The following is a 26,794-nucleotide window of genomic DNA, read 5'->3' as shown; positions in this document are numbered from 1 at the left end:
ATGTTCACATGCATCAACTAAACAGGTGGAGCCGCCAGTGACCTTTTCTGGCAATCATGCAACCTGAATTTAAACTTCGACCTTCAGTGGTTCGATTTCCACAATTTTCTCCACTCTGACATTTCTACAAAACCTGTAGCTGGCTGACATTCGATCTGGCATTGTTAAGGTGTGGTTTAGTGGCACAGTAGTGAAGCTCCCCACTCCGACGACCCGGATTCGATTCCTCGCTTAGGCACAATGTATAAAGTTCATACCTTGTGATCTGATCCGAAATGTTACTGTAACGGAATAAAATAACATTCATTCAATAACCGTTCGTTCTCATACCGCTCTGTTTACCATTAGCAACCAACCCGCAATAGGAAATGTGTACTTGTCGTGAATTGAATTATTGCTTATCTAAATATATGAACCTCATTGAGGGCCACTTATCTGGTCCGAGTCAAGCTGTATTCACGTGCATACGCCCTGTCTCAACTTCGCCATGTTCACTGCAATGTATTTTAGTCGCCTCAGGAGGGAGTGATACGTCAGACCGTCTCACGGTCCCTGAACCATATCACTCCCATCCAACCAAGACTTCATTGCTTTTGTTATGATGAAGACAGTCTACCTTTTCCTCGGGTTCTGTAATGCTCGTCTTACTTATTTTCCTTTTCAATTTCAATTTGCTTGTTTCTGTCAAACAATATACGTTTTCAGAGACCAGTCGTAAGTCTAGTGATATTAGATCGTCTGCATTTCATAACAGGAAATCGTCTGCATCGGTAACAGGAAGGCGGCGTATCTGATTCCCGCCAGGAAAATGAGCAGACGTAAGTTTGAGCCGAACACCACCTTCGCCGAAGACGTCATACTGGACTGTTGTCTCGTTTCACGAAATTAGTAATTAAACGACGCAGATATCTTAGTGAACAAATTACAAACGTTCATATCATTTCCTTGAACTTTTATCTGATCGTATTGGTTTCAAGTTCCATTCTCAAGCCCGACTGCATATTATTTATATTTAAATGCGTTTTCTCGTGGAACCGAATGTTTGCCAACACAGTCTGCAAAATCTTTCTCTCGTGTTGTACTGGAATATGCACAGTGAAACCTTTGTCTCATTCCAATGTGTTCACTCGTACGCTCTGGCGTGGTTTTACCTTGCATTGACATGGCAGGATTATTGCTAAATGTTCCATAGAACCACTTATACTCACATTCTTTCTCTTTAGAGGCATGGGGACGGCGGGCTAGCTTAGTGGTTAAAGCCTCCGATCGTCACGCGGAGGACCAGGGTTCGACTCCCAACATGGGTACAATGAGCTCATTTCTGGTTTCCCTCCAATGATATTGCTGGAATGTTGCATTTGTAAGTTTGGGGTGTTGTGGGTGTGGTGGTATTGTGGGATATGGTAAAGAGGTCGGATATGGTGAAGACAAACCTAGAAACACAACCACGGCGTAACGGGATTCGAACCCACGAATGACAGGTTCCTGGCATGCCCAGGCGGAGCAACCCTGCACTGAATTTTGCCGCGTCTTCGACGACTTTGCCATTCATGCCACCCACTCGAAGACATCAAGGGTTGCCATATGAAAGAAATTATGTTTATGGTTGCCTATCGTCCAAAGCTGCAGCCAGAGGACATTGGGTTGAGATTTTATATGTATGTTTTCTATTTTCTATCTATAGGGACATCAAGCATCCCTTAGATATAAGGTGTCAGAATGAAAGAAAAGACACCCACCCACTGCCTCGCATCCTGTTTATATACAAGTATGGCGAAACCAGTAAACAGGTTCACAATGTTAAGCCGAGGCCAATTTGTTTCTGCGTTCACTGATATGCCTGTTCCTTATGTATCTAGTAAAATGTTATAACAGGCCGATGTATTTCTTCGCAGTAGAGCTGTATATCGTTAGTCGCCTCTTACAAACATAGTTGCCATAAAAGGCGACTATGCTTGTCGTCAGAGGCGACTAACGGGATCGGGTGGTCAGGCTCGCCGACTTGGTTGACACATGTCATCGGTTCCTAATCGAGCAGATCGAAGCTCATGTTGTTGATCACTGGCTTGTCTGGTCTAGACTCGATTATGCTTTATGCAGACATTTCCACGACGTGGCATGTACAACAGACACTATCAAATATGTTGTAACCAAATTCCGCAGAACGATGCTCATGCTATTAATCACTGGGTTGTCTGGTCCATACCACCTCCTTACAGCTGATCTGTTGCTAAGTGCGGCGTAGAACTAACTCTCTAATTCATTCCTTAACGGACGACTGGGCCACCTCTGTCCCTTTCATATGACGTAGAAAGTGCAGTGATGTGACTATGCGCGGGAAATATTGCGAATTATTGCCTACGAGGGCGAACATATCGGGGTTCATATTTTTCAAACGATGCCCCAGGGCAAAATATCACTTTGTCATGACAACGTAACGTCATGAACAATGGCATAACGTCACGTTTCTTCTGTGACGTTTGCGTTCTACATGCGCCGACGGCGGGTAACCAGCCCATGTTTGAAAGTTGATTTGGGTATATTTACCTCAGTTTAACGAAATCGGTAATAAGTTGCTCTTGCTCGGGAAATGCCAACATATAGGCACTCGTGTCATAATGATGGGCACTCACATAATACCCTCTATTTATAACATTAGACGACATGGCTTGTACTAGATGTAAACTTTATGACATGAAGGGTAAATATAGGTTTTCACGCGAGTGTGTTCTGGGATGTTTAATATCCTGCATTGGGAATAAACATTGTATTTAGCGAGCCTTGGAGAGCTAAATAGAGTGTTTATTCCTAATGCAGGATATTAACCATACCAAAACACACGAGTGTGATAACCTGTTTATCATACAATGTCATTCTTACATTAAAATTTTCAAAAATGTGATTTCATTTGCCACAGATCATGAAACTAAACTTCCTGAGATGTGCCCGCATATCTATGACGTCACAAATATGTGTAGTAATACGTGACGTCACAAGCTCGGTGACGCAGTTTTCTAATGGTCACTCATTTGACTGCGTAACGTCATGTGGTTCCCAGTGGCCTTTTATGTAATCAGTAAAAAACGTGATTTCATTTGCCACAGATCATGAAACTAAACTTCCTGAGATGTGAACGCATATCTATGACGTCACAAATATGTGTGTAGTAATACGTGACGTCACAAGCTCGGTGACGCAGTTTTCTACTGATCACTCATTTGACTGCGTTACGTCATGTAGTTCCTAGTCAGCTTTTATGTAACCAGTCCCATCTATCATTACGAGACAACGATTTTCTCTCATCAAGGCACTCACAGTACCGTAACCACGGCCGTCAATCTGGACACGATCGCCGATAGATGGGCGTGACGCCATGTTTGTTTACAATGTGAAAGTAGTCTCTAAAATATCCTTATGACCTCTCTAATTTGCATCGGTATCCGTATATGACCCAACCGGATACCGATAATATCCGTTGGCTTTATCCTGCCAAGAAAACTACCAATTGAATGATAAAACAAAATATCCCATACCTCACAACGGACATGTGTAATACGCTTAGCTTTTAATGGAAAACGGCATCGGCATATATCTAATAATCAGATATTCTCGACTGTTGAATGGGGATGAGGATGAATTATATTTTGACACGATGAAACACATGCTACTTATATGAACCAACCAATAAACAAAATGACTGACGTGAACACAGTGGAAAAGATATGATCATCCTGATGTGGAGAAAGGCAGACTAATTACGCAACACCCAACAACTAACGACATGTGAAGGACTAAAATGGCGCTTCACAAATCACCAAGGCACTACTCCCCTCAGAAACAATCATCGAAGGAGTTTCCGGGGAAGAAAAAAAACACACTTCAACGAATCATTTAATTGATTGGCAAATTACTGTCACTTAATATCAATAACATCTTCACAGATTACAATAAATTCTATATTTCTCTCGAATGTTTCGTCTAGGCAACCGATGATCTGGTTGATATGTACGTACCGTTCTGTCGTAACTGGTCAAGGGCTCTACAGGTTAAGTGAATTAACCGACTGGTATAAATCTCATGCTGACTCTAACTCAAGGCTGTTTCCGAGTCAAGTGGATGGCAAGTGCTACGTTTGATTGATTCAACAACCCAGTATGTCAACGAGACCTAATAAAATGTTGCAAGCTTATTGATGGTCCACGGGATAAAACGATGATGTTGAAACTGTTTGCTAACAACTTCCAAGCGTCAACCTCAACTATGTAAAGCTATAAATACGCAAGAGTTTCTGATAGTCGTTGAAAGTGTTGCTTCTTGTTATTTGTTTTGTTATCCATGTTGCCAAATAACTCGGCATCGTGGGAATTGAATGACAAGAGCTGTGATTGGTCTCGCTATTATCTGTTTAGAGTCGCGTCCCTTGGAAATGTCATGCACGCAAGGTCGTGAGTTAAAAATCACAGGGTCCCGTTATTGGCAGTGTATGAAAATATGTTCCTGTGTTCTGTTTTTACGTATAGGGGATGACATGCCTTTTTAAAAAATAAAATAAAATAAAATAACAAGTTCATGTGGTAAACTTCGCCATGGTTGTGTCAGCACCAAATGTGACCAAGGTTTCAACTTTTTGAAGATACTGTTCACTTGTGTTCAGTTTGTGTGTCAGTTATACTTTTATTACAGTTTGCGTTCTTCCGACAAAAAAGATGAGCTGGATGACACAACATGAAAGATATATTTTGTCGAATGCCGGATGACGGCAGAAATATGATGAAGTCAATGTCACAACAAGAAGGATGAAGCCGAGTACCACGACAAAGAAGGTGAAGTCGACTGCAACAACAGTAAGACTGAAGTCGAATAACATGTCAAGAAGGGTGGAGTCGATTGTTACAAAAACGATGTAGTCAAATGACATGACAAAACAGCTGAAGTCAACTGCCATAAGAATGATGAAGTCGGCTGCCACAACAAGAAGCATGAAGTCGAATAACATGTCAAGAAGGATGAAGTCAACTGACACAAGAAAGATGACGTCGAATGACCCGACAAGAAGGTGAAGTCGAATGACACAACAAGAGGGATGAAATCGAATGACAACAATACGGGCGAAGTCAAATGACACACGAAAATGAATTTGAAGGCTGTGTAACATGTGGGCTGGACATGGTACGAAAAATGGAACGAAATAATCGTGGCGAACCAGGTTTCGAAACATGTTTCTGATGTACACGAAGAACGCAACTCTGCATAGAAAACCCCGGCACTATAGACGACAACGTCACCTGAAAGATGAAGCTGCATGAAAAAATATAATGTCAAAAAACGCAAGAAGGATGAAATCCGATGATATAGCAATGGGGCTTTATATTCTGCGTGGCATGATTGCAAGGAATAGCGCGTTGTGTCGTTGATATAATTACACGAAATAGCATAGTCTGTGTCATGAGGACGATTAAACGTTTCCATTTTGAGAAAGACCCTGAACAGGTACTTATAGATGTGAGTTCAGTGTGTATCACCCATAACTATAGTGTATATTAAGAGTATTTAACACCACGAGGCGTGTGTTGAGAATGCGTATACATATGAGATGGCCACTCAAAGTCGTGCGTGTAACATGCATATAAATTTGAGGTCACACACAGTCGTGTGTGCAGTATACACCTACATCTGAGATGGTCACCAACAGTTTTGTGTGCAACATACATATACATTTTAGGTGGTCACCCACAGTCGTGTGTGCAACATGCATACAGATTGAGGTTGTCACCCACAGTCGTGTGTGCAATAATTTTGGGATAGTGACTTAAAATAGTGCTTCCCGCACCGTGGATATGGTGACTTGATCTAGTGACTGCTCCGCGAGTGGTATTACGACATCTTCGCTTTTTTATAAATCAAGATTCCGCACTACATTACACCTACATATGTCACTTACAATGTATAGCACGATTGCACTTCATATACAGTGTCAAATTATCCACGGTACATACGGGGATGCATATCTACCGCCTGTTAAATAACATTCTTACAGCGTTGACACCGATGGCCCGTCTTACAATTCCGTTTCCAGACACGTGACTTCAACAAGACGGCGTTATTTGAGAGTGCGGCAGGATAGTCCTACGCCTTCGAAGACGCTGGTAGGAGGGGAGGGGGAGTGATTTATACCGTCAAGTGAGCATCAACAAGATCGATAGGAACGGAGAGCCTAGTAAACTACCTACGAGGCCTCGCTCGCAATCAGTGCATATCTGCAGCAGGCTTGGGCCACGGAACAGGCCAATGGAGAATCCTAACCTCTCCTACTGCCAAACCGATACTACTATTTCATTGTCGACGTGCGTCATATTGGACATTAATCGTCTCAGATATTCAGCGAAGGGAGCATCTAAATTGGCTTTTTCATTTTTTTAGAGCATGGAATCTGTTTCTCGGAACTCCGAGTTATATTTCCGCCATCGTTCCCCGACAGCGAGGGTCACACCGCGAGGACAGATATCGCCAAACGTTCATTGAACATACAAACCACTTGTCGCTTGTAACGCCCGCGTATATGGTGATGGACGTTCAAGAACGGGTGATTGATTTATTCATTGTTGTTTAACGCCGCACTTAGCATTATTCCAGCTGTATGGCGGCGGTCTGTAAATAACTGAGTCTGGACCAGACAATCCAGTGATTCACAGCATGAGCATCATAATACGCTAATGAGATCCCATGACATGTGTTAACCAAGTCAGCCTGACCACCCGATCCGGTTAGTCACCTCAAAGGAGCATGGGTTGCTCAATACCAATTCTAACCCGGATCTTTTCGGGTATCAACAACCTCTTCATGCTAGTGCTGAATGCAGTGTTTTGAGAAAAGAGGGAAGAGGTATTTATCAAAATATTAAAAAAAGTACACAGGAGATTGACATGAGGTGCATGTAAAACCCACTTGACTAGATTGAAGGCGTATTTGTGACTGAAAATATTTTATCGCCCCTTGCTGTAAGATATTGTACAAACTTCAAAATTTTAGATGTACATATTATCGATTGTCATTGCTGATTAGTCGAACTGTTATATTCTGTACATGTTGACGTCTGTGTTCAGTATAGGTTGACGTCGGTGGACTATTTTCACATAATCTAAGGGTCATATGATATGAGTTAACACAAATTACATGCTCTTGTCATCGGCGTCATGCCAACAGGTATGTTGAACTATTTTTAGGGACAGGTGGACTATTTCCGGCCGTTATTACAATAGACGTATGGCCTCTTGAGCACGTGTGTGATATATAATATATCTATAACGGCGTCATCTGGCAACAGGTAATCGCAGACTGTGTGTTGTGAAGCCCTTGCAATACCCAGGAAAACGTACACACCTGGATTGTATGCTGAGAGAACCCAACGAAGTACGAGTTGATGAATCGCGGAACTCTGACCTGGAATTTACAACACATATATATTCACGAACGACATCTTTCTGAATTCGGGTGGTTTTCATACATGATTTTAAAGCATATTTTTAATTAACATGTACAAAATTGCTCCACCACCCTCAGGCCCAGTATTTGTGCACAATATTGATGTATCCCCTACCTCCCCCCCAAACAAAATGAGTGACTCTCTCCCAATAATCCTCATCATCATATCACACGCATACACATGCACGCGCGCACACGCACGCACATGTACACACACTAATTGTGAACGTAAGAATGATAATTAAAACAAGCAAATACAAAAATCTCTTGCCATGGCGTATAGTGTAGTTAATTAGCTCCATTGACTGCGTTTGACGTTCGAGGAAGCTAAATAAAGTCGTTATCTCGTCAAATATCTTCTCGATAGATTGCAGTGTTACATACGCATGTGTAAGAATCATTGACGTTTGACGCAGATAAAAGATCTTCCACGTAGAAGATCATTTTTTAAACTATGGCACTAACTCGCTACCATAAGTAAAGAGTGAATCTGGTCAAAAGAAAATGTAATGCTGCAACAATCTTTTTATCATCTCGCGAGTCAAAAGTATTTGTATTATGAATGCATAGAAAAGGCAAGAACCACACACTTAAAACTATTTCTAAATGTTGTCAAGTATGCATCAAATAAGGCAATACTGGGTGAGTACGGTAGATGCGCGGTGCACGTGTCTACTCAAATACGTGTCATAAAGTTTTCGTTAAAATTATTTACAATGGAATCACACCGCCATCCGCACCTGTGATACTATTCCTGAACAGAATAAAGAAAAACAACTTGAAGAAATGTCCGATGTCCGTCACTTACTTTTCACAACTGTTATTTCATATGTATGGATAGCGCAAGACGCAGGAAACAAACCAATGTTTGTCAGTACTTTTACACAAAGAGTCAGTGGTCTATAATCCCAGGTCTGGTATGACTCACTTGGTACATCGACATTTATAAAGAAAGACTCAACTTTTAAATAATTATTACAGCCTGAGCTATAGTTTACAGCACTAAGTGATAAGACCGTAATTCGCGCGTTCTGTAAATAACGTATTGCACTGCATTCGTTTATAGTTAATCCATTGATGCAAAATATATGTATTTATGAAAACATTCTTGCATGCATAAGTTGTAATCTGAGTTTTCGAAGATGAGTACCATGTATTATTTGAATGCGGAAGGTATGCGGATCTCCGAAGAAAATATTTACATCGTATCAATTACAAAAGTCTAACTGATCTCAATCCAAGAAATATCCACACCAAAACTTCAGTCGCAATTATCACGAAACGTGTTTTCTTTACCATGAAGATGTACATTTGTTCTTCCTGTCACATGTGCCGTCACAATCAACTGTCCTTTGTGCCACATGGCCAAACTACCGAATTTATTATAAATGAATTGAACTAAACCAAGTGGTGCCTCGATTAGTTTCGAGAAATTATTCTTTTTAATCTTCACTTGAAATTTCTCTTGCATGATGTAAAATCGGCTCGTATTGGTACGGCCTGACGTTCGAAAATATAAATAACTTTTGTGTTCTCCTTTGGGTATCGAGGCGTGTATCGTGGCGTGTCACGGATTGATCTTGAAGGGCTAAGAGCAGCCAATGCTGGCCGCATGAATCGACAAAGGATGGGTTGGAAGGCTCGGTCACATGTTTGATGGCATGTCACCAACCATGGTAGCGACCCTGACCACCTGGTCTCGTTAATCAATTCTACCCAGATCTCCACGTGTAATGTGGGAATAGTAATTTCTGTCGTGCAGGTGTTCTTGAGTCAGGGCCATGGTGAAGTTAACAGTTTGATAGGAACTACTTAAAAGCCCGAGAATAACAACACGACTTTGACCAGATTAACGACGTAGACTCTTCATTTGGATTTCACAGTAGAGCAAACGTGTTGTCTTTTAGCGGCATTTGGAAGTTGTTACACATAACCAAGATATTTTGGATTTAAGCCTCTTTGTTCTTTCCCATCAGGTGAAGTGTGATCTCACTTTACCTGACGAACTGATCTGTAATTATTCCGAAACCTTGTGTAGGTAGTTCACTTACTTTGACAGATCCTTTTGAAAATGGCTAGAGACCAGAATGGAGTTTGCAGTTGCATTGGTCCCAAAGATATTTTACGGATTTAAGCTTCTTTATTCTTTCCCACATCATTACAGATCCCTCCATTAGAACCCGTGAAGGTCCCGGGGTAGAATAGGCCTTCAGAAATCTGTGCTTGCCATAAAAGGTGACTGTGTTTGTCGTAAGAGGCGACTAACCGGATCGGGTGGTCGGGCTCGCTGACTCGGTTGACACATATGTCATCGGTTCCCATTTGCGCAGATCGATGCTGATGTTGTTGATCATTGGATTGCCTGGTTCAGACCCGATTATTTACAGACCGCCGCCATATAGCAGGACTATTGCTGAGTGCAACGTGAAACTAAACTCACTCACTCCCTCCGTTAGGTGAAGTGTAATCTCATTTCACCTGACGAAGCGATCAGTAGTGATAAGATAGAACACAGAAACGTGGTGTAAGGGAAAGAATAACATATTACATTGTTTAATCTATTAGTCACCTGATCATAACGGGTCTGGGTGTTGACGGGTACCCGTCCCGGCTGTCCGGGTTACCCGTCCCTGCCATACATTCCAGCATCTTTTCGGGTGCACCGTGACGAAGTCAGTGACAAGTCGACGATGTTTTGGAATTGTGGGTAAAAGACAAAAAGTCACTTCATTTTCTTATTGTTATACAGGGATACATTCCGCTGTACATAATCAGATATTCATACCACAGGGGTTATTCAAAGACGAGTATTCACTGAATCCTTGATCATGGTTTAGTTCTAAGGAGTAATTTAAGTTACTTACAGATCTCAAGTGATATGCTGATACATTGGTGTACAGCACAAGTGTTAAACATAGAACAATACTCTGAATTAATCATATTCACACATACAAGAATTATGGAAATGGTCTGATAATAAAGTACTTCACTGAAAAGTGTCAAGAATCAAAACTAGGTATGTCTACACTCACTTTGGCATTCTCTTCTCACGTTAATGAAACAAATGGAAGCAGACTACAGATTTGGATTTTTAACCAATCAGAAAGCCGCCTCGCTTTAATTCCGATCTTGATGAAAGCAGCCATCTTTGTTAGTTCCCCACCACACCCAAGCGGTTGGAGCGAGTGACGGACTCGATAAGGGTCGATCTTGGACCCTTTTTGGAGCCCTCTGTTATCTCGCAAGACAGATGGAACTAGAAAATATTGTTGCCAATACAGTATATTTGAAAGCGAGAGAAGGTAGGCTTGATTATGCTGGCAATGTCGACCGCAATAGATCACAGTGTGTTTACATTTCAACCTGACGACTCGATGCAGAAACGCTCAGGGCTTAGAAAATTGCATCGTCTGGATTCATAAGATGCGATATTAATCGGTATGAAATATTAAGCATGTGTTTAATCGAACTAATTTTGTGCCGGAGTCGAAACTTATTTATTCAGCGGTGATTTTGTAAGTGCTCTGAATGAGATTATTTGCATTGACAACCGGTCGGTGATCCGACAGCACTGACACATGACAGCAATAGTCGTTGAGGGGCCAATTTTCGCAGATTTGCAATTGTGCGACTCATGTTATTCAAAACTAGAATATCCCCCTATGTTGTATGTTTCAGGTTAAGCGGAAATTGTTGTGCATAGAAACAGTAGATATTCAGACCAGACGATCCTTCAGTATGCTTACTCTCTACGTTAGCAGTGATAGAAAATGAGGTCAAAATGTGCACTCTCTGTCGTCTCAGTTGATATGGCTAAATGAATTAGAAGGCATGTGCATTTGTGTTCGAGATTGTCATTCAATAAAGTAGATCCTTTTTAATGATCTTTCTTGCACTGAGTTGCAAAGAAACCCATTAGTCTTTATTTTTTCAGGATTTGAAGAACCTTTTTACCAATAAGATCCTGTGATTTTAAAACAGTAACAATATGTATGTGGTAACTGAATCAGCTTCCATTCCATATCATTTGTTAGAGCAGGTGCATACTTATCAAGACATGCTGATCTTAAGTAGATTATCTTTTGAAAAAGCAGCCCTTCTCTCTAGAATTGTTTAGGTATGTGGGCCATTTGTTGCCATGTCTAAATGTCTTAACCTTGGAACAGAAACATCCTGTTTAGTCTCTCAACAATATCTGTCAGAGTTTGTGTGTTTATTTGGGAATACTTTAGAAGTATTTCTTGGTTCCATGTTGGGTTAGGACCATTGGATAATTGCTTATAATATCCATCACCGTTTTTCTTAGTCCATGCCTGATTCTTTAAATGTCATATACCTTGCCCTAAACATTGTTTCACGATGCACAACTCTAGTATAAATTAAAATATCATCATATAGACACATTGTCTTTAAGACCAAAAATTATACTTGATCATAGTCTTTAGTCTGGACTTGGGTTGTTCATTGAAATAATGTACCACTGCTTCATGCTCAGTGCTCCTCAGACTCTTAGCAACTATATCCTGTTGGTTTTGAGATTGAAAACCAAATGATAGCCCTGAATTTGTTTCCTTGTGTTTCAATACAACCATTCATATTATGGCTTCCTTATTGACAATGGTACAAGAGTCTGTATGGAAACGTCACACTTGCGAATAAATAAGAAGTTGTGGTCCATAAAGCTTGTTCTGTATTGAACTTCACAACTTCTAAAATTCCACTGGAAGTTGACCATTCATGGTTACCATTGTTTATTGTCACAATGTGATATGTCCATGCATGTTTTGGTTCAGTATCTTAATATATGTCTACTTGGTCATTTTCTTGACAATTGTCAATACATCTTCTTGGAATCTTTTGCAGTACATTACCATGGTTATGATTTAAGAGTTTGGTGCCGGTGTGGATATGTTTTAGACAGTTTAGCCGTACTGTCTTTTAACAGAAGTCCAAGTTTAATAAAAGTATCTTCAGGCGAACAAGCTCAGCTTTTTATAGCTTTATGAATCAAGAATCAGCAGAAAATTATATCGTATAGCGCAAAGTTTGAGCAAACAGTCTCAAATTGTTTGTGACTTGGGACCACTACTATGTAGCTGTTCTTCCCTTATCTGCACAAGACATGTATGACATCCTGACGTGTGCAATCATTCTGTGTGAAGGTTGCGGAACAATATCAAATAACTGGCGAATGTTTTTAGCACCAGTTTCCAGTCCCATATAAGTCAAGCATACTGTGCACAAACTGCTGGCCAAAATAGAATATAATAAAGACAGTAATGTATTCATCAGTGATAATGAGAAACAGGAAATGGTGATATGTATTCGATGTGGGTATCATTATCAAATATATGTTTTCCATTTTATAAAGCAGTTTTTGCTTTCAGTGACTGTTTTTAGCCTAGTAACTCGGGCTGCAAAAAGTTAGTCAATTCATTGAAAATCATATTTGACACCTAAGTTCAACTTTTCAATAACCATTATCACTACTTTGATATTGGAATATGTAAATTGTTTCCACAACAGAGTTTTGACTCCAATTTGAGGAGTTTCGAATGCGAAGTGTGATTGGTTGATGCCAGGGTAATTATCAAATTATAATCGTTGTTGGTATGCATTGCCAAGTTGATATCACACTAAAAGGCCAACTCTTGAGAGAGAAATGAAATTGAGGTCTGGGTGAATCGTTGCAGTCCTGCTTAAGATAAGATAAGATAATACTTTATTGTCCATATAGTGAAAATTTTCATTACACAGTCCCAGGCATCAGTCACATTAGAATAAAATAAAATACTCCTAACTTATTTATAACATTTGTGAGTTCAGGTGTTACGGTACAAGTTTTAGGATCACAGAGGTGTTCAATGTTTGGAAGAAAGATTATGACATAGTGATGTACACCATACCTTTCTCATATTTTAGACTATATCATAATGTACAGGGAAACAATTTCAAAAGATTACTGTTCAGCCAAACGTCACATTCTGTTAGTACCAGGCTACATTGTGTAATATATATTTGGATAAACATTGATAAAAGTTTGTGAATATTCTTTCACAATTTCTGTACGTTGATCTTGTTAAGGTAAATCACATGAATTATTTACCAGACTCTATTGTCATCATTATTGTGAAGCTCCATTTATTGATATCCCTGGTTTCAGCTACTCATTATGTTCCTTCATTAAAACTTCAAAATCTATCTTTCTTTTTGGTATGAAAATGTTATTAAATTATAATGGTTTCAGAAAATAATCTAATATATCATTTGCTGCTGGTTACTAGTGTGTGTTTTTCATGCACAAATGCAAATTCCTACTGATTAAGAACTCCCAAATCATAATAAAACCCATAGAAATTTTGCATATTTTAGTGTGGATATTTCCTGAAGTGAAAAGCTGCTTACTATGTATTAGTGATATTCTCTTTCTGTACTCACATTATCCATGTGATGCTATGTCTAAATTCTTTTTTCCAGTTAGCAATAAGATAGAGGCTCCAAATACATTTTATATTTAGAAAAAATAATGCGTGTGTGCTGGAGGTATGGTTGGATCTGTTATCTAATTTCTCAGTCTAAAATGGAACAGTTTACATTTTGCATCCTTTGGCATGCTTAGTCATAACAGGAAATGATGCTTGTGAGTTTGAATCCTTGTTATCTTATATTATCTTCATCAGCACCATACCAATGCTTATGGGCACTATCAAAATGGTAATTATCTACGACCTCCAGACCCATGAAGGTACGAGGTAGAATAGGCTTTCAGAAACCCATGCTTGCCATAAAAGGCGACGCTGCATGTTGTAAGAGGCGACTAATGTGATCAGGTGGTAAGGCTTGCTGGCTTCGTTGACACGTCATCTGTTACCAGTTGCACAGATCAATGCTCATGCTGTTAATCACTGGATTGTCTGGTTCAGACTTGATTATTTACAGGACAATGCCATATAGCTGGAATATTGCTGAGTGTGGCGTAAAACTAAACTCCCTCTACGACGTCTATCACTTCAGATACCTTGCATTTTTGTCATACATACTCTTGTGGGCACTTCTACAGAGGAAGGGAGGTGAGATAGCCTAGTGGTTACACTTGCAGCGTTCACTCGTCATGCTGAAGGCCTGAGGTTTCATTCCTCACATGTGTAGGATGTTGGAAGCCCATGTCTGGGTGTTCCCTGTCGTGATATTACTGGAGTATTACTAATAGCGGCATAAATCATAACTCACGAATCCACAAATGTTTTGTTTGTGGGGCATTATACAATACAACAGATGACTTCAGATTTCTATTGTTTCCAAAGTCGGATATGTGTCAATTTATGTCAGAATGTATTGTAATGTCATTCTGGTAAATGGATTCGCGGGTTTCATATAGATAACAAGCAGCTCTGATGCACACCTTTACTCCTTTATTTCAAACACTTTATATGATAAAGTACATAAGTAGTGTCATTTAGGGGATGAGAACATATGAAAATATTTGTTGAAAGTATTTGACAGTATCAGCATGATCAACAAACATTGTGAAAGCATTTAGTGACATTCACTTTCTGTTATGTAACTAAATATGTTTATCTATGGGATGCCATGGCACCAAATGAACAGTGAGTTTTATATTTAGTGTATAGTGTGCCAGTGTAAAGGAAGGCACTTTTGTACTGTAAGCAGAACTGAGGCAAGAGCCCTCATCAACATCCAAGTAAGCACAATGAATTGAGACTGACATGCATAATTTGTATCAGTACTGGAGGGGTATTGATAATTGCCAAATTTATTCATCAGGTTTGATTACTCAAAATGTCAAATTGGCATTTATTATCTATGTGTTTCATCTGAGTGAACTTTCGTGTAATTTGAAGAGAGATTAGTAATTGCTGATGATTAGGTGTAATAACCAAATCTCTGGCTGTCCGGTAGAACCACTGTCATTGCTTATTGTCATGTGTAAGGTTAGCTGAAACGTGTGAGTCACTCACTCATTGTATGGAGCATCTTTCAATACTTTTTGTTCATAGTTGATAGTGTCAGTATCTACAGTGTTATTGGACAGTCAAAACATTATGTCATTTTACTGAATTCAACTTTTTCTTGTAGATTTCAGACATTGGTATGATGAGCAGGAACATATTTTATAGTTTGGCAGGACCTGTGAAGGTCTGGGGTAGAATAGGCCTTCAGCAACCCATGCTTGCCTTAAAAGGTGACTCTGTTTGTCATAAGAGGCGACTAATGGGATGGGATGGTCAGACTTGCTGACTTGGTTGACACGTCATCAGTTCCCAATTGCGTAGATCGATGCTTATGCTGTTGGTCACTGGATTGTCTGGTCCAGACTCGATTATTTACAGACTGCCGCCATATAGCCGAAATATAGTGTGGCTTAAAACTAAACTCACTCACTCAGTTCTAATTTGTCAGCTTCTTTTTTGACGTAGAAATGATTTTCAAGCATGTGAAGTGTTGCATCATATGCAGTAAGGAAGCTGCCCTTCCATCAGATTTGTTTGTCTTCCAGATATGGAACTTGTTGAAGTTTGAAAAATAAGAAACGTGATGAAGTGACGCCAAAATTCTTTCACCTGGTTGTTAGGGATATCACAGTATCCATGTCATGATTTGATATGCATCACAATGCATAGTTTTGCAACATTATTATATAAATTTAGTTACTTTTGAGCAGTGTTGGCTCAAGAGGGGGTTTTGGAGTGTTTTGACTCATCAAATTCAGTGAGGACCCCCTCTATTTTACATCTGCCCATCTATTTAACATTGGAGGGCGTCCAGAAACATTATTTTCATCATTTTGGACCCACTCAAAATTTCACCCAAATCTAACACTGTTTGAGCATTAATATTTCATATTAAATAATTGTCAACATTTTTGATTCTCAGATGAAAAATTTCTAATTTCATGTTTGTGCATGAAAAGTCATGTATAGCTCTCACGACATAAACAAACATGATACGAATGTAAATGATGCCTAAACATATTTATACCGATCCTTTTAAAGCTAAGTATCAATAGAGTTTTGAATGTTTCAATCATTGTGTCGTCTTAGAAATAGTATCACTGTATCATGTCATCCCTACCTCATATACTGGTGTTACATATGATGGTTTTAAATCATTGGACAGCTGTGCTAAACCATGAAGTCCATAATTTATAACGGCCATTGTCAGCCTGGTCAATATCACATTATTATATGAATTATTATTATATTAATTAATCTCAGCTGTTTTTGAGAAGGCGTAGATATTGGAATGCCAAATGGTGGTATGTTTTAAAGATTGAAGAAACAATTAATTATGACCAAGATCTCATATGGATAAATCTTTTAATTCTTTGACACACATTTCTGGGTCATTTCTGATCCCTTCTTCAGGTGAACTGACAGTTGATGCAATGACCCTGAATCGTTATCGCATCAACTGTCAGTTCACCTGATGAAGAAGGCTGAAATGACAATGAAATGTTGTGTCAAAGAATCAAAAGAAGATTTATCCATAAAAGATCTTGGACTTATTTGACAGCTTCTAAATGCCACTAAAAGACAATTATTTAGTTTTCCACTGGTCAGGAATAGTTTTTGGAATGATACTCAAACCTCTTCCTTTTAACATGTTCACGATTTTGAAAGGATAATGTATACAGTGTTATTGTTATACCAGCAGTTATCACACTGCTCCTTAACCATCCACCATTTTCACCTAAATTGAGTGCTAATATGGGCTGTTGTCAGTTAAGGTCACTAGACATAATGTTTGTTTACTATACCATCAGCTTTATACTTGTGGCTGAAGTATAATACAGTATTTTATCATGACAAAAAGCCTTTCATTCAGTCATTATGAAACATCAATCAGTCAAGATAATTTGTTGTCCTTGTCTTATTAATAACATTTCAAAATAGGGACATTAATTCCCAGGTACCAGTCATGTGACCAAATGCCCTGTTTCAATCTGTAACCAATGATTCATCAGTTAGATGAACATGGTTAAGTTTGAAATTCACATGTTGTAAGATTTTGATTGTGACTGAAATAAAGTATGGATCCATGTTCTGGAAATATGGCATGATTGGGTGAATTTAAAGTAAATGTGATATTAAAGCTTGGAGATCTGACCCCATAATGGGGTTACAAAATTCCTTTGTATTTTCACAGGGTCACAAAAATTATCATCTGCAGAGATTCCATATTCCAAATGGTAAACATAGAAGTCCACAAGGAAATGTCTTTTGTCCTTCCAGAATTTCCCTCGCCTCAGACTTTCAAATGTATGTTGATTTTCAACCTGGTACTCGTACATTGTCAAAACCATTGTATCACATGAAAGATAAAATAAATTAATGGTGGGGGAGGCAGTCTAGTTGCTCAGCGAGCTGTAGAAAGTGACCTTTTTATGAGATGTTCTTGGTGTCCTCAGCAAAACTATAGGCTGAATAATGTTGTACTAACACCTTTATAAATCCTTAACCACCTGAACGTTTGTCATGTAAATTTCGCAACGATAGAAATGCTATTATTCTATTTCAGTGTTTGCAGTTTAGAGATCTTTTTTAAGTGTTTGATACCTTTTCAAAACATGTTATGAATCTGAAGTGTTAGGCTGGTAATGTCATGATTATGGAAAAAAAATAAGAAGTACACCTTACACGAACTTCCAATATTTATTTTAGATTTAAATACTCAGCTGTTAATAACCGTTGTAATTCAGAGAGTCAGGTGTTTTCAATTTACACCTAATGTTCCCTTTTACACCATGATAAAGTGGTGGTATTATTCGGATATTGAACTTTACCTTTATCATTACCCATATGATGGGTACTGGCCTTTTGTATGCATCAAACTGTCTATGGATTGCAATTGTTGAGTCTTTGATAGCAATTAATCGATAGTAGAAACAAAAAATCTATCGATGCATCAATAGTTAAGTAATTGACTTATGTTTCTTAACATGCTGCACAGAATACCTGAAGTACAAGACTCATTTACTTTGATTTCGAGTTATCCACCCCTTGTATGTTTTAACTGTTTACTTGATCTGGGTTTCAAGTTTCTTGTCAGTTATTAAATGAGATTTTAACCGCTTCAGCTTGTTTTTATTTCATATACACTATACATTAATTTGGGAAATTACTCCTAATGAAACAGTTCAAAGAGAAAAATAACTTTAATTCAGTAGACTGTCGATATTGGAATATTAAATGGCAGTATATTATCACAATAGTTGTTTCCACTTCAATAGTCCACCCTAATAATGACTTGTAGCTGAAGTAACAAATGCAGTTATGGTTCAAGGATTTAGTCATACACCTGTATATAATGTGCAGTTTGTTTTGTTGGTAATTTGGATTAAATAAGCCTCTACAAGATTTACAGTTTTTACAACTTTGCAGTTGTTCACCATTTTGTAGGATGTTGCATGGCTCGTAGCACATACATAATTGACATATTATATACAGGAAGCTGGTTGCAAATAGTTTCACTTTTTCAGTGACAGGAAATAGATGCTAATTTGATTTGTTACTTCTGTAAATGTTTTCAACATGAAAATATACCATGATAATATTAGATACAACATAACCATGTTTCTTAAGTGTATATTCGATATATATTCAGGAGGGAAGTTATGATACACTGATCTATTTGGTGAATCGAATCATAGCCCTTCATGAATACAATTTGTTATTCGCGGTTAAAAGAAGTGAGTATGAATGAATATTTACAATTTTTTATCTGAGCATCTTTTACTTGAGGCCTTATTAAAGTGAGATATGCGAGAATGGAATATGTACAAGCATTGCAATAGTGCAAATCATGCTATAACTGTTAGTCTATTACATGCCAAATTTGAGTGTCATGTCAAATGACTAGTTATTACTACAACAAATAACCAGTCAACTTGGGGATTCCATATTGTGCATCAATCACTTCACTACAATATTGTATTTGTGAATAATTATTTCTGTTCATTACCCAGTACTCGTGATAAATATCATATTTGCCACAGAGTGTATTCATTGCAGCCCTAATATTCGTGTTCAGTGGTATTTGAAATGTGATACATAGGTCATCCTAAGCACATGTTACCTTGGTTACTAACAGGTATAGTAACAGTATATTAGTATAGTAGCCTATAAGTGACTGAAATTCTACAAGTTGATAAACTGTTTAAGAATATGTTTTAAGCCTTAAGGCTTATGACTGATAAATTGAAGAGTATCTTATCCTTTAATAAGTCAGTTTCGTCAGTATAAGATTGGGATTGAAAGCTAGACCTACTTTTGAGGTAGTTTTCTTTTTAGTGAAACTGTTTGAGCTCATTTAGCTCGGCATCTAAATACACCTGAACCAATATTACAATATCATCTGTGTCCAACATGGTTAATTAACACTATATTAATAATATTGAATTGATATTTGTACTTTGTTTTCAACATACATGTCGTGTCTTGATGAAACCACAAAACAGGCATGAATACTTGGTGTGGGGACTAAGATGGCTTAAAATGTCAGGGTGATTAATTTTTCCAGGGATTTCTTCCGTCATCTCCTTTGTATAGCTTTCCCCAAATGGTTTCAGTGTGTGAAGCCCACAACTGCTGTACCCTACGGTGATGTTGCTGGAATATTGCTAAAAGTGGTGTAAAACTCAACTCACTCACTCATTGTATAGGAGGCATGTGATACAAATGATTTTGTGTTTGTATTAGGAGCTAAAGTTGTACACACATACCACAGTGGTTTATTGAACATTTCTGTCTTACAGGCGGTGGCGGCAAAAGAAAAGGAAAAAGTAAGAAATGGAAGCAGATACTGAGATTCCCCCATATATCACAATGCATGGATATGAAGACAAAAATACGTAAGTATCTGCATTGATGAAATCCATGACAATTGATGCAGGATATCCATCAGAATTTATCTGCCAGATCGAAAGCATGAACATGAAGGAAAGCTTAGTGCCATGATTACTTAACATGAACATCGTAGGCAATGTCGTAGGCAATGTCGGCTCTCAGCTGTTTAGGTTTGTGGAATTATCACTGGTTGTCACTGGATAGTATAATTGACCATTGATTAATATCAGTGTCTTTTTACAGACTTTGTGAAACAATGTGAGTGAGTAAGTAGTCCTGAACATATAATTAGGCATTATATTTAAGCGTTTGCTTAAAGTGAGGTATCTGATCTTAGAAAATACCAAGGTCTACTGAAAATGATGGTATGAGCCAAATCTGGGCTAATTGTAGTCTTCTCAAGATTTCTGTTTCCTCTGACTTGATTATCAATAAAATAAACTTCATGTGAATATGCTGAAAATTTTCTGTGCTAGAATGTAACATTTATCTTGGTGCGGATGGTGATTTGTGGCAGTACACTCATGCTATTCCAGATCTCACCAATATCAGTTCTATATATTATAGTAGATTCACTTTTCAGAATTAGCATCGTGAGGGAACAGTGGCTGATTAATCACCATGATCAGATGTAATGTTGTAGTTTCCCTTCAGGGACAGAATATGGTTCTGTGTCATCTCTGTATAACATGTTTCTTTTACGATCTGTTTCCCATTAGTCCAACACAGCATAGGTTGTCGTATGGTGTACGATGCTTGAAAACAAAGAGTCCAGATACATAGCATGTCATGTTTTGATTGTGGGGGAACAGGTGTGACCTATTTCTGGTGTCTACTGCTGTGATTTTGTTGGTATATTGCTAAAAGCGATGTGAAACCTGTGTCACTCAGCCACTCACTCACTCACTCTAGTTTTGATCAGTATTTGTGCTTGCTCTTATTTACAGCTTGACATTGTGACAGGCTAGCATTTCAAATACCAGTCATTTGTACATTTTACCAGTTCAGTGATGCTGCTTTTCATTGCATGCAAGACTTTGCACCTTAACAATCAGTCAGAAATGTAGAGAAGATCACAATCCGTCAGTGCCACTATTTTTTTCCTGGGTGTTTCCAAAACTGCTATTTTTCATTTTTTCGATGCCTCCATGTCATTGTGATGTTGCTGGAATATTACTGAAAGCATAAAAACACACTCCCTTATGTGTATATATATATATGTCAGGTGAGCTACAGTGCCATGTTGTTCTTGTTTTGTGTGTTTCTGTTGTGTTTTTTTCTGATCTCTTTTGTTTCATGCAATGAAACATTTTTCTCTCTTTTTCAGCTATGACTTACAAGTATTTGGTTGAACAACAACCTATAGGAAGGGAGTTGTTTCGATTGTTCTGTGTAAAAAAGCCTGCATTTGCTAGGATCATTTTCTTCTTGGATTCTGTGGTAAGTAAATCATTAAGAAAATTTTATGTTCCATCTTTGGATGCATTCTTGTTTGTCCACCAAAGTTTTGTGAAAATGAACTTATGTCAAGGGAGTTGAAGTTGATGGCACAGGGTGTCTTAAGATTTTACAATGTCAGGGGTTCAAAAATCCTATTCGCCGACAACCAGCACAAGTCAGTTCTCATTTCGGCCAATCAAATAATGGCATCTGCAAGGGCTACGCGATAATTACCGTTTATGGTTTCTAACTCCATATAAACCTGGATTTCATTTCACGTCTGCTCAAAATGTAAGTATTAAATTTTGCAAAGGTAATAAAGTAGGGTTATCATTCTTTGCTACTTATCACTTTTCAATAAATAGTTCAGTGAACATTATCATGAGATACCATGTTGATTTATTCTTTCATATTTTCGTCATCATAATTATGTCATAGAAATCTTTGCAAGCGTAAAATAAATCAGGACAAGTTATATATATTTTCTAAAAGTCATTTGCTCTATGGCAACTGGGTTTGAAAAAAACTTTGAACCACTGAATGCACTCACAGAGGGCCTGTGGGTCATCCCAGTCGTTAAAGCATTTACTTGTTTGCCATGCATAGACCAGGGGTTGATTCTACACATTAGAGCAATTTGTGAAGCCCATGTCTGGTATTTCTTGCCCTGTGATAAAGTGGGAATGTTGCTAAAGGTGACATGCAACATAAATCAGAAAGAACTCACCCTGTAAAGTTGAGTATTTTAATCATGTAAGGATGTTACGGTTCTGGGTTTGGTGCGAAGTGTTTACCGTGATTGTGTCCCCTTGCTGGTCAGCAAGAACCTGGTGGATTTCAGTAAAATGATTTGTATGTGTGTGTTCATAAAACATACTTCACTTCGAAGTCTCCTCCCTTGTCAACTTGTCGTACCAGGATCCAGCTGAAATAATGATTAAAGCAGTTTTAAATCAAACTCGCTCACATGGGCATACATCCTTGCTCCCACTTTTTGAATGCACCATCATCTGTTGCGCATAATGTTTTTATACATGTGAAGTGTTTTTTTTTTGCATGTCATTTTCTGTTAACCTTTTTGGGAATTTGTGTGATATTTTGTGAATGTTTTATCTTCAAAAAAGGTTTTCATTATACGTGTATACTCATCCAAAAAAGTTAAAGACCAGCCCAATAATCAATATGGGTTGTCCTTAACTTTTTTGGTTGAGTATATTTGTAAAGTGTTTTACCTTTGTTTTGAAACTTAGTTTGAAAAGTTGAATCCCACATTTAATTCCATTGAAGCAAATGCACTATTGCACCACATTACTGAAGTTTGTTTCAGTGAAAAGGCATTGCCCATGATAAGTGATTAAATATTTTTAAATTTGGAAAAGTGACGTGTGCACCATAGACATGTATCATGGAAGGTTATGATGAGAAGAAAGTTGTTGTGGGTGGCCCTGTCTGGGGAACTGACCACTGTTTATAAAGCTTTGGCCTTATTTTTAGAACGCAGTTCACCACATGGCCTACTCCAGACAAATCGTCCATACCACACTGTGTTTGATTACTGTTAAAGAGATTTTCCCCAAAAGATTCTTATGAAGCAGCATTCTACCAATTCCTGTCTGTTTTTGGTTTTCAAATCAGTAGAATTTTTCATGTAAAAATGTGGATTTGTATTACGAGACTTGTGTGTGCTACTTTGGACTTTCAACCTCATTTGCTATAAGGATATTCATTTGCTTTGCTCTGGATAAGTCCAAAGTCCCAGTCTATTAGAATTCTGTCTGGTCACTCCAGCTGATAACTGTCATTTTCTTAACATTTACATGTCCTGAAAATGATCCTAAAATTCAAATTAGTAGACGTTGAATCCACGGTGCTGAAAGTCCATGTTCACCTTCAGTAGTTTCACTTTCAGTGACGAACATCAGTAGTATGACCTGTTTCACATTGGGCTTCCCTCCAATAATAAGTAGAGTGGCTGTGTAGTGTAGTGGCTCTAGTAGCTTTAACTCGCTCGCTTAATTCACGTCATTATGATCACAGAAATTTGGTGTTCATGCATCGCTGTGAATAATGTAACAAGCATGTGTAATTCATCATCAAGTTCCTTGAAAGACTGGTACAGCTACCTGTGGAATAGTTTATATGTGAACATGAAAGATAAGCATCACAGCAGCATAGAGGGATTCATATTCTCATGGGAGGTGCTTGCCAAGTGCTTCTTGTTAACATGTGTGTGTTGTGATGTGTTTTTAAAAGATCACTACCAGTATCAAAACACAAATTCTCCTACCTGTGAAGATTATTATAGCATGTGCCAATGGTATTAATGATTGTCAGATGTACCACATCAGTGAAGGAGATGTTGATTGGTGTGATGATGATGATGATGATGATGATGATGATGATGATGATGATGATGATGATGATGATAGTTTTGGGATTTATCATCCATAAGATAAATGATGACTTGATGATGGACAAAATCACAACAGAAACATGTTTCTAATTTGAAAATTTACAACCATTGCAGCACTTGATCTAAAACAGAACCAGCTGTCCAGCCATTTCTTTACAGATTGGCAATCTGCATTTCAATAGAGCCATTTCATTTTTAAAGGTCACATGCAACCAAACAATCAAGCATAATTAAAACACAGTTATCACTTATTTATTAGATATAAAATGCTTTGCTGATTAAGAAAAAACAACTTAACAAAATTGTAAGGGTATAATCGCAAATCCAAAGTGCAATATTTGTACCGGGGTTTACCTCCCTGGAAATGAAGCAGTCAGAACCAGTAGGTGTGCACTGAAGTGTAACATGGCCTTTTCATTGGCCACTGGTTCATTTGCCCATATGTTTAGCTGGCCCTTTGTTTATGGCTTATAAGCCTGATAGGTGTTAATTTCAAATTACATGTCAGCGATTGAAGTTGTGCATTGCATATTGTCATTAGCAGGCAGGCAGGCAGACATATAGGTGTCAATAAACAATACATTGAGTTTTCTCTGTGACAGTACCTGTTCATCACAATCAACATGTTTTTTCATGTCACGAGTTGATTATATACTCTATAGTGTATGCAACCAAGATTCGACTGCTACTCATGACCTCGTACTCCGGCCAGGCATACAGTTTCAAGCTCCGCAAACCTATTCACTGCGCACCTATGACCGCAGCACAGCATAACTTTTGAAACCACTTTTTTCCCCCAGCGCTGGGGAAAATTAGTGAATCGTTTGAACTCTGATTTGGCTGGCTATTTCCATCTGGTTTTTTACGACTTGAAATGGCTTGAAATGGCTGAATAGGCATTTTTGATGATTTGTTTCAGTAAGTGACGTACTGAAAGGTATCAGAATTGGCAAAGTTGTGTTTTACGTTGCATGTGACCTTTAAGATACAACTAGACACCTTGTCCTTTATTTTTATTGGGTTTTTTTAATGTTTAAGCCCCCCTCAAAATGACTACTGACCACTGTCTTGTAACATCCAACACCCCGAATCAAGAATTTGATATGGATAATCAAGGTTTTCTGACTGATCAGTAATTAGTACCGATAGTCATTCGTAATTAATGACTTTCTGTGTGCATTAGATGTATATACTTGTCCAAAATTTGATTTAGGCTGTGCCTTTTTTGTTTAAGCTGAGTAAAATCAACAAGCTAAAATAACAAATAACATTTACTGAAAGTGTCCAGGACAACAAAGCTCTTTGTTGCCTCTAATTAAACAATTTGGAGTTACCTACATCTGTGACTGGTGCCCATCTCCAGCTGATGACTCCACTGAAGGCCAGTGATTGCAGCTGGAAATTTGTATACCCATAACCTCATGGAATTCCCACTTTCAACCCATTGAATTATGTCTGATTAAATTTATGTGCTCATGTGCTTTATCTTGTGCTCATGGTGTATTGATAAGAAACATCAAGTTACTAATGTATACTAATTTCAGAGTTATTTTGCACATGTAAGCCAAAGAAAAAGATCCTTAATTTGACTTTCTGTTGATTGGTCACTGGAACACAGCTGAGATAAAGTTCAGCTTAATATACTCTTAAGCCTTTAACCATCACTTACTGACAAGATACTATGTAGGTTCCATTTACTGCAATCTTATAGTCAGTGTCAGTCATGTTTTAAGGGTATGATTATGGAAAGGACAATGTGAACTGTATTTTAAGAAGGAACATAAAGATAAGTTAGGCCAGTGATGTGTTAAACAGGGCTATTAGAGACACTTCGTGCTATAGCGGGTCAACAGCAACTCTATAAACACTTGCATCTAGGTTTGTACTAAATTACAGCAAGTCATTGTTATGTTTATTTACATGTGACTTCTTTTGTGTGGGCTATGGTTGCTGTGCACCAACAAAGTGTTGTTTTGACAGTTTTCTTTCTCACATCAAATTCCTTATAGATTATGCTGTACAGGAGATTGAAAATCACTTTGGCTTTCCAGGTAGTTGAATGTTCTGTCACCTGATCAGTTGTTCTGTCACTTCCACGGAGTGACTAAACATAGGTATCTGTGATGAGCTGGCAAATATATAGGTCCTGGTGGTATGATGTGTCATGGTGTGTTTTTCAACATGTTTTGTAACAGCTATGCTTGGTATGCATTCTGTCAGAGTCCAATGTGCTTTCAGGTGCATATATAGTACACATTTTCTCATATCAGCAGTATGATAACACTTTGCACTTACAAATATAATAATCATGTAAATCGTTTGGTATTTTTACATACAGACCAATGGATATCCCCATTTGGTGAACTTGATACAACCATCTTTGATGAATCGTTGATTATGACATAAAGTATGTTGATACTGCCAAGGTTTAGAAAGGAACATAATGGCCGACAAACATTCTGCTGCTACAAGCTCCTGGATTACTATCAAGTTGTTACCTCGATGGGAATCTGTCCGACATCTAAGTAACTAATTGAGACAATGCCTTGTGTGACCAAGATTCCACTGAAAATAGGTCTGGGCCAGCGTAGCC

The 26,794-nt window shown here is 38.2% G+C and overlaps 1 protein-coding gene across 1 annotated transcript in view; it reads left to right on the top strand.

Annotated features, from left to right (window-relative positions):
• The first annotated feature begins 10,596 nt into the window (after positions 1–10,596).
• LOC137265416 (G protein-coupled receptor kinase 5-like) overlaps positions 10,597–26,794 on the top strand; it is a 35,937-nt gene continuing 19,739 nt past the window's right edge. The window contains exons 1-3 of the mRNA XM_067800813.1: positions 10,597–10,784; positions 20,258–20,353; positions 21,676–21,788. Of these exons, the coding sequence (XP_067656914.1) occupies positions 10,733–10,784; positions 20,258–20,353; positions 21,676–21,788 (261 nt within the window). The 5' untranslated portion in view covers positions 10,597–10,732. The remainder of the gene's footprint in view (positions 10,785–20,257; positions 20,354–21,675; positions 21,789–26,794) is intronic.

Source organism: Haliotis asinina, chromosome 15 (genome assembly GCF_037392515.1).
Source record: "Haliotis asinina isolate JCU_RB_2024 chromosome 15, JCU_Hal_asi_v2, whole genome shotgun sequence".
In the NCBI taxonomy this organism is placed as follows: Eukaryota; Metazoa; Mollusca; class Gastropoda; order Lepetellida; family Haliotidae; genus Haliotis; species Haliotis asinina.
Note: the sequence above shows the minus strand (reverse complement) of the source record. Positions and strands in the feature narration are given on the sequence as shown.